The sequence below is a fragment of the Odontomachus brunneus genome, unplaced genomic scaffold (genome assembly GCF_010583005.1).
Source record: "Odontomachus brunneus isolate Ranch 3 - 2012 unplaced genomic scaffold, Obru_v1 Obru_scaffold_112, whole genome shotgun sequence".
Taxonomy (NCBI): Eukaryota; Metazoa; Arthropoda; class Insecta; order Hymenoptera; family Formicidae; genus Odontomachus; species Odontomachus brunneus.
In genome coordinates, this window is record NW_022639562.1 from 712,693 (window position 1) to 722,289 (window position 9,597).

General features: G+C 41.0%; 1 protein-coding gene across 11 annotated transcripts in view; it reads right to left on the reverse strand.

Annotated features, from left to right (window-relative positions):
* LOC116849333 (protein unc-79 homolog) overlaps nt 1–9,597 on the reverse strand; it is a 736,358-nt gene that overhangs the window by 384,784 nt on the left and 341,977 nt on the right. For all 11 annotated transcript variants that reach the window (XM_032826384.1, XM_032826380.1, XM_032826379.1 and 8 more), the window contains one exon: nt 2,595–2,776. In XM_032826384.1, coding sequence (XP_032682275.1) covers nt 2,595–2,776 — 182 coding nt within the window. The remainder of the gene's footprint in view (nt 1–2,594; nt 2,777–9,597) is intronic.

The following is a 9,597-nucleotide window of genomic DNA, read 5'->3' on the forward strand; positions in this document are numbered from 1 at the left end:
TGGGGTCGGGATACGATCGGTACCGAGAGGACTCGATCGGGTTCGCGAACACACGAACTCGTAGGCCGGTCGTTGGATCCTGAGAGGACGGCGAAGTCGGTATCAAGAGCGCTTGATGGAGATAGCGAACACACAATCTCCAGGTGCCGATTTCGTCGATGTGGTTTCGGAAGGTGACGGGCAGGTAGAAACGATACGGTCGGATACCTTGCTCTCCGCTCTGAAGCATCGAGTTCGGTCGGCGGTCCGGATCGGTCTCTCCGCTTATTTCTCGGCCACGGTTTATATACCGTCTCGTTACATTTGATGTTGTTTGTTGACGTTACGTGTCTTTAGGCGTGGCGCCTGTTTATGTTTGGATTATTTGTTTGGCGCTTAGCGCCGTTTACAGCCAACGGATGTTGTGTTGGCTGTTATTAGGGACGATGCGTGTAAGGCATCGTCACAACACAAATAAACTAAAACACATACATAAATTATGATATCACGAAATTTGCGCCAAGTGTGGCCATGATATAATAATAATAATAATAATAAAATAAAATAAAGATATGTATAATTAAAATAATAACCTAATCTAATCTAATCTAACTTAAACAAACCCAAATACACACAAACAGATTCAAACAAATACAAACAGTCTCAAACATATACCATAACACAAACAGACATAACCCAAAATCACTTGGCGTGCCCGATTAACATTAAAACAAATAACTTTTCAGAAAGATATGAATCTCCATTTTATTTTATAAAATGTTCTACTGCAATTAGTTGTGTGTATTTCTAGACACGCCAAGTGATTTTGGATTTCGATTATGTCTGTTTGTATTATGTATATGTTTGAGTCTGTTTGTATTTGTTTAGGTTTGTGTGTATTTGGGTTTAAGTTAGATTAGGTTAGATTATGTTATTATTTTAATTATATATCTTTATTTTATTTTATTATTATATCATGGCCACACTTGGCGCAAATTTCGTGATATCATAATTTATGTATGTGTTTGAGTCTATTTGTATGTATTTAGGTTTGTTTAGATTAAATAAGGTTTATATTTATTTTATTTTATTATTATCTATTTAACTTTTATTATTATTTTATTATATTATTATTTAATTATTATTTTTGTATTTATTTATAGGGGAAAGTGCATGCGCCTTTTTTACCTTTTTTTTAAGAAAAAAGTAGGTTTGTTATGATTTTTAATATATTTAAAGCATTAAGAATGCAAAATAGTTATTTCCGAATCTGTGCTCAGGGGAAATATATTTGTATATAGTCACAATTACAAGTGAAGGAAAGATTTACTATTTCAGATTTAATGACGTTGATGGAATAATTGAGATATAAAAAACGGAGTTTAGGTATTAGCAGTTAAAATGGTGCAATCAAACTTACCGTCGCTATTTTCTAGATAGACTTTAATATTGTTATACCGTCTTGGTTTGTTCTGTCCTACTTCATACACTTTCCACATTTTCATAACATATCTGTAAACTTTGGAAGACTCGAAATTTCGAAATTCGAAATCTGACACTTCGATCCTCAAATGTTTTGTATCAAAATGTCGAAAACAAAGATTTGGAAGGAAAATTACACTCATAATGTACAGGATTAATTTCCGTAATTACCAAAGTATGACATTATTTAAATTAATAAAAAAAATTTTTTCGGACGATTGGCAGTCCGACGATTGTCCGAAACTTGGCAGTTGCAGCGGAGGAACCAATGGTGATGCTATTGCTGTTGCCAACGGTGGTGATAGTCAAATTGCTGAACGCGAAGGAAAGCAAAATGAACCGATCACGGAGCTATTCAAAGAGAAATCATCCTCAACTTTACCATCATCGACAACTTTACCACCACCTCAGCCGAAGTAGCAGCAACAACAGAAACAGACAAAGCAAGAACGAAAGACGCCAATACAATTTAAATAAATATTAAATAAAAAGAACTAAATTTCCTATAAAAAATGTATTTTTTAAACTAGATTGAAAAAACGAAAAAACATATTTTTCCCTTTTTAAAACCTTTGGAAGCATTAATCAATAAACATAGATTTTTATTGTCGCATGACAATGCTCGATCGCACATAGCAAAACAAATTGCAAAAAACCATGCAGAATTAAAGTATAAAATTCACTCTCACACCCTCTACCCCCTTTATACTCTCCTTTTATACATTCTCTCACCAACTAAGACTATCATGTATTTAAGTATTTAAATTTTTTAAGGAAAAAGTATTAAAAAATGAAATAGACGTAAAAAAGGTATTAAAAGAGTTTATTACCTCTCTTCCATTCTTTCGATTTTTATAATAAAAGTATTAATATATAATACTTGTATCGTATTGGGAAAATATTAAAGCGAGTGGAAAATATTTTGATTGATAACATATATTTTAGATTTATAAAAGTTTAAATTTAAAAACAACTATTTTATTTATAACAATCTAATATATCAAAGTTAAAGGATAATCGAAAATAGCTTTGGTAATTTGAATAATTAATTATTAAATTTAAATAATTATTTAAATTTAATACGTAAACTATCGCTAAAATGCTTTATTAAATTAAAAATGTGAGTTACTTACTCTGACTGCTGCATCATGAATAGTACCGAGATATAAGGTTGCACGTTGCGCAACATAGACGTTATTATCGTCCATGCTGGTGATTAAATAACAAAATGCATTCGCTAATGCAGCTTGTAGACTCGATATGTTTCGCAACGGTGTCGAGTCCATGAACCTCGCAATTAATGTGACACGTTCGACTAAAATATTAAAAAAAACTTTTATTATTTAATCTAGAATTACGAAATAGTAGTATCTTTATTGTTCATACTATATCAAAATAAAGTTAAATACTCAGACAACATTATGATGGCCTAAAGATGTCTAAAAGACGTCAAAAGAAGATGAAAACAAATACTTTTCACACATTTACCATTTTGGGAAGTATCAAGCGACACATTAGTTGTCGCGAAGTCAAGTGCAAGTGCAACAACGGACTCGCAGCCAAACATGTATACATATATAACGACTTTAGTTTAACACAGATTCTTCCTTCGACTATAACGGCTAAACGGATGCGATTTTGAATGAACTTAATCGATTCCTTGGGTTTATATTACTTCGTAAAACTGTCTTTACTTTTGCTCTATGTAGCATAAAATGTTGGCGCAATATTGGGAAATTATGTAAATTCAATGTTAAATATTGAATATGAATTGATTTCGCAACATTGGTCCAATATTGTAAAATGGATATCACCTCATATTTAACCAATGTTGGTCAGCAATATTGATCCAATGATATTGGATAATATTAGGCAAATGTTAAGCAATAATATTTACTCAATTTTTTTATATTGGACATTAACTGGATTCTAATGTGAAACTAATCCCAGTAAACGCTAAATATTCCTGGAAAATTTATAAAATATTCCTAAAATCCAAAAATAACATTCCAAAAATATCTCAAAATATTCCGGAATATTCATAGAATTTACAAGGAATATTCAAATAAGCGCAAAGTGTTCTACTTTTTACAAATATTAGCGAATTGGTTGAAATGAAGAACTAGTCAGCGTTTGCTGACTTTACTTGAAATTTAAGATTATTTGATTCCAAATGTTACATCACACTTAAAAATTCTCACTAACACTGGGATTGGAACTTGGACTTGAGGCACCTTTGGATTATGAGCCTATTGCTTAAGATTCTACATCACTTCTTCGATTAATATAAACGTCTTATATTTTGTCTATATATGTTGCAATTAATGCAGTAATATCATTATTTTATAATATGATTTAATTTTAATAAAAATTATATTTTTCGTACTTTATTGTTAATTTAAACCTTATCTAGTGAGGTGAGATCTACAAAACACCGCACATTCCATTTCTGTCTTAAAATTTGTATAGTAAAAATTTTTGTTGTTGTTCTTATTAAACAGACAAAGTCATAAGAGATTATAAAATAACATGTAAATGTTGAAATATAATATTGGCAATAGATTACCATTTATTCAGAGATCAATATTAATATTGTGTTAGGAAATATTGGCCAATGTACTTCCAATGTAAACGCAATATCGTTTAATTAATGAAACATAATATTAGTTGTTCATTCGCCTTCATTCTATATGTAATATTCATATTATGTTAGAAAATATAGGCTAATGTACTTTCAATGTAAATGCAATATTGTGTATTTATTGACGTGTTATTATTGGCAATAGATTAACATTTATTCTGAGATCAATATTAATTTTATATTGGGAAATATTGACCAACGTATTTTTAACGTAAATCCAATATTATATAAACATTTGACGTACAATATTAATGGTATATTTTTAAATATTCCATAGCTAATATTGGTTTAACATTGAGGAATTTGGCCAATGTAAATACAATACCATCTTATTATTAACACGGCAGTCATACCATCTTATTATTAATATTGGCAGTAAATTAGCATTTAATCTGTAATCAATATTGATATTATATTGGCAAATATTGGCCATAGCATTGCCAACATAAACACAATATCGTGCAATTGTTGAAACATAACATTGGCGGTCCCTCCCGTGCCGCCATCTTACTGTGGTGGAGGGGAAGGGGTCTCGACTTAATCCAAGGAAGGTGTGGCGGCAGTACTCTCCTGCCTTCGGTCGAAGGAGAGGCTCCTGCCTGAGGATCGTTGGTGAACGATAGCTCAGGGAAAGGAAACTCCTATAGAAAACCGGGCCACGGTGGGCTGCAGCGCCGCGGTTGCGATAGAAGGGCTTGATTCGCTCGTCGGAGAATCCGGCGCGCGATGAGGGCCCCCCACTATAGGAGGTTATCGGGCTCCTTAGCGGCGTAGTGGCACCGGCCTCTCGGGTGGGCAGCTGTGCCCGGGAGTATTAGGGGTTGTGGATCGTGCACGGATCGCCCTTTGGGTGACCCGCCCTACAACGAAAGAGGAGGTGCCTGGGGGGACGGAGATCGCAACACCTAAAATTGTCCCCCTAGGCGGCGTCATCAGCCGGTCGCCGTGGCGGACGGACCTTGGGTGGGTTGTAACACCCTCGGCACCAGTTTATTCACGGGGCCTCCCGCATGGTGACGCTTCACACGGTGCTCCTGGGGTCGGAGGCAGGGGATTCCCAAAACCGGCCTAGCTTCCGTTTTTAGATAGCTCGGGCAAGTGTAGGGGGCGGGAGGTCAATATCCCTATGCGGTATTTCCGGGGACCCGTGCCATATGGCTGCTCCGGGTGAACACTTTCGGGCCTTCCCCCGCGAGGGGGAGTAAAGATATGCCGGTAGCCGAAACCGTGTGAAGTTGTGGGGAATGAAAATAGAAGAAATTTGTTCTGAGGATAGAGGGGAGCAAGAGGAGACGGGCGCCTCCGTCGCGGACTCGGTGCCAACTGAGTCCTCGACGGTATCGTTCCTCTCCCAGCGGAAGAAGAGGGCGTTGTCGCACCTCGACAGCGATTAAGTGTCCGACTTCTCGTGGGGCAGGGCGGAGAGGGAGTCAACCGCGGGCCTCCGAGCGTGGTTCATGGAGGTCCTCGGCCAAGTGGAAAAGGCACGAAAGAAGAGCCAAAATTTGAAAAGCGAAATTTCGAACCGGATTAAGAGGGGGTAAAGGAGACCCTCGAAATGGTCTCGGACCTGGTGCTCCGAGCAGAGGGAAAGGAGAACCCGAATCTTTTGCGCAGGATAAATATTTCCTTGCATCAGGAGAATTTGAGGCTGAAGGCGGAGCTCGCAGCGCGTGCGGCGAGAAAGCGACTCGTGACGAGGGGGGTCCGCAAAACCTCGACTAACAGAGGGGCCGCGGACGTATATAGGCTGTCCATGTCTGCGCCGGTCATCCCCCTTTCCACAGAGGGGAGGGGGGAGGAAAGTCGGGTCGGAGTGCCCGTGGCAGGAGGGATGGTGGTGCGGCAGGGGCGCGGATCAAGTGAACCGGCGCCTCTGCTGGAAGTAGACTTACGAGAACGATGAGGCCTTCGTAATTTCCCTGCGACGGTGAAGGCGGTAAGCGGAGCTATCTCGCCAGATTGCCGAGTTGGTCAGAGCTCGTAGGGAAATCCGAAGCGGCAAGAGGACTTTGCACGATGCAGATGTTGTGACGCCGGGTTCATCTGTTGGCGGGCTACCTCCTCATAGGGGGTTCTGGGAAGCCGACAATAATCGAGGACATACAGCTTGTTCCTCCTAGGTCTGATTTGTATGAAATCAAGCCCGTCGTCACCGAAGATGACCAGCCCGGGGACTCGACTATGGGAGATACATGAGAAGCCAATATATCCTGGGTGGTGCCGTCCGATGGCGGTGTTGAGTGACAGATCACCGGTAAATCTGCTCGAAGAAGAAGTTGCGTTATAGGTAGAAAACGTCAATTGAGGGGACTGGCCAGCAGCGACATCCGCGTGGATCCTCGACTGTGACTCAGGGGAATGAGTCGGTTGGAAAACCTTCTGCGAAGCTCAGAGAGCGGATGGCCAGCAGAAAGAGCGGTTTGTCGGTTGGAAGGACAGCGGATCCTCCTGCTGACGGTGCTGTTGGGCGGTCTAAGTCCGCTCAGCGATCACTGGTTCGGATTATGAGGAGGGGTACCAGAATGGCGGCCATTAACATTAAATGCGGCGGAGACGGCCGATCGTATGCCGATCTTCTTAAAAAGACCCGGGAGCGAATCCAATTAGATGGCCTTGGTACCCGGATATGGCGTGCGGCTAACGGTACGATGTTAATCGAGGTTTCGGGTGCTGATCGGGCGGAGAAGGCGGACACACTTGCCGCGAAGTTGAACGAGGTCCTCCAAGGAGAAGCCGTAATTAACAGGCTAATTGTTAGAGGGGAAGCTTCGCCTTTGGGATCTTGATGACTTGATGTGTATGGACGAGGTTGCTTACATCTTTTCAAATGGGGATTGTTGTTTGTGCGAAATCAAGTCTGATCTGATTAGAAGGTTGGCCATTGGCCTTGGATCCATTTGAGTACAGTGTCCGCTGGAGACTACGATTAAAGTGGCTACGCCTGGGAAGTTGCGTATCGGGTGGACGACTGCGCGCGTGGAACTCTTGTGAGCTTGCCCTCGGCAATGCTATAGATGTTTACAGTTTGGTCATGTGCGGCATGCCTGTAAGCCCAAGGAGGACAAGACTGGGGCCTGTTTTCAATGTGGCGGTATCGGTCATGCCTCCCGCGATTGCTCGACGAGTCCCCACTGTGTGATTTGTGTTTCGGTGGGTCCATAGTCCCACTGATAGTCGCATGGGGTCGTCTGAATATGAAGTAACGGCTATGACTGGAGGAAGGAATGCTGCGACTGTACCGATTTGAAAGCCCAGTGTAAATGTGGGAACTGGTCATGGCTCTTAGGATCATACAAATTAATATCAATCGTAGCTGGCTAGCCTTCGATCTTATGGTCCAGCATATGAGTAAAAGTGTAATTACGATTGGAATTGTATCGAAACCTCCTAGAAGGCGACCTAACGCGAGTGATTGATACGTCTGTGGAAGCGGATTGGCAGCCATAACTTGAAAACACCCTGGAATTCCATTAGGTTGCGCTCTTATCAGGCGAGGACAAGACATCGTGGCGGCCAGAGTCGGTGACCTCGTGATCTTCTCATGCTACATTTCCCTCTATGCCATCAAGAACCGATATCTTGAGTTCCTGAATGAGTTGGGGGATGTGGTTGGAGAGGATGGTGGCACTAGGGTTCTGATCGGCGGGTACTTTAACACGCGATCGGTAACGTGGGACCCCGTGGCATCGAACAATAGAGAAGCCCTTGTTGAGGAGTGGGCTGCTGAAAGAGACCTGCGCCTCGCAAATGTGAGTGTGGTGTCCACTTGTGTCAATCCTCGAGGATCGTCCGTTGTTGATTTCACATGGACGTCCGCTGACCTCTCGCGCCATGTCGTGGATTGGTCCGTTAACGCTGAGATAGAGTCGTTGTCTGACCATCTTTACATCACTTATGGCGTGGTTGAACTGAGGACTAGACTACGCGGAGGCGGAATACATTCCGTCAGCCTGCATCCACGGTGGAACTACGCTAGAATGAATATGGAAGCGCTTGTGATGGCTTTGGAATGGCACGGTGAAGCGAGTCCCGCGGCGAATGAAGCCGAGTCGACGGAAGCCTGTGCCTGCTGGATCGACCGTATGTTGAAACGGTGCGATTCGGCTCCTCGGGCCAGGCGACCTACACGGAGAAAGTACGCCTTCTGGTGGTCACCCGATATCATGGTGCTTCGGAAAAAATACTACTGTGTCCAAAAAGTAAGACCAATTTTCAAGTTAAATTGCGCAGGTATATCGAATGTCAGAAATATTTTTTTTCTAAATTGGTAGTACTGTGACAGGCATCTGTGTCAAATTTCACATCATAAACGTCATTAGTGTTTCAGCTGCGCTTGGTTTTGTACGACACAAAAAGAGTTTTTATCGATTTTTACGATGTGTGATTTTGTTGAGCAAAGAAGTTGCGTTAAATTTTGTTTGCGAAATGAAATTTCTTGTGCAGAAACGTTTAGGATGTTGCAGAGAGTCTTTGGTGAGCAGACTTTGTTGGAAAGAAATGTTTACAAATAGCATACCAGGTATGTAAATATGAAACCGGAATTTTTGTGTAGAAAATACACGTTTATTGTATGAAAATGATAAAAAATATTTTATTCGAAGTATTGCCCATCGCTAGCTATACATTTTTCCCACCTGTCTGACAATTTGTAGATGCCACGCAAAAAAAAACTGTTGCTCTTTTGAGGCAAACCAGTCATCGAACCATTTTCGTACATTTTTGTAAGAAATGAAGCGCTGCTTAGCAAGTGCGTGTCCCATCGATGCAAATAAATAGTAATTGGACGGAGCCAAGTCTGGTGAGTAAGCCGCATGCGAATGTATTTCCAAACTAAACGCCTCAATCGTTTTCTTGACCAGTTTTGCTGTGTGTGATGATGCATTATCATAAAGCAAAATCACTTTGTGTTGCCTTTTTTTATATTCTGGTCATTTTTCACGCAAAGCTTGATTCAAATCGATCATTTGTTGTCGGTAGCATTCAGTATTAACGGTTTGGCCAGGTTTTAGCAGCTCATAATAGATCACACCCTTCTGATCCCACCAAACACGGAGCATTGTCTTCCGTCCTTAGCGATTTGGTCTTGCAGTCGATGTCGATGGTTCGTCTGGAGTTACCCATGATCTTTTACACATAGGATTCTCAAAATATATCCACTTTTCATCGCCAGTCACAATTCGATGGAGAAATGACTTTCTTTTGTACCTGGCGAGCAGCATTTCGCAAGTAATTTTTCGATTTTCCTGCTGTCTTTCATTCAGTTCATGTGGAACCCATTTTCCCATCTTCTGGATCTTCCCCATGGCTTTCAAACGTATAGAGACGGCTTCTCGTGTCACATTTAATTAATCCGCGAGTTGTTGTTTCGTTTAAATGTCATCTTCATCCAACAATGTTTGCAATTTGCTGTCTTCAAACTTTTTCGGTGATCTTCCACGTTCTTCGTTTCTTACGTCAAAATCGCCACTTTTGAATTTTTTAAACCACTCAAA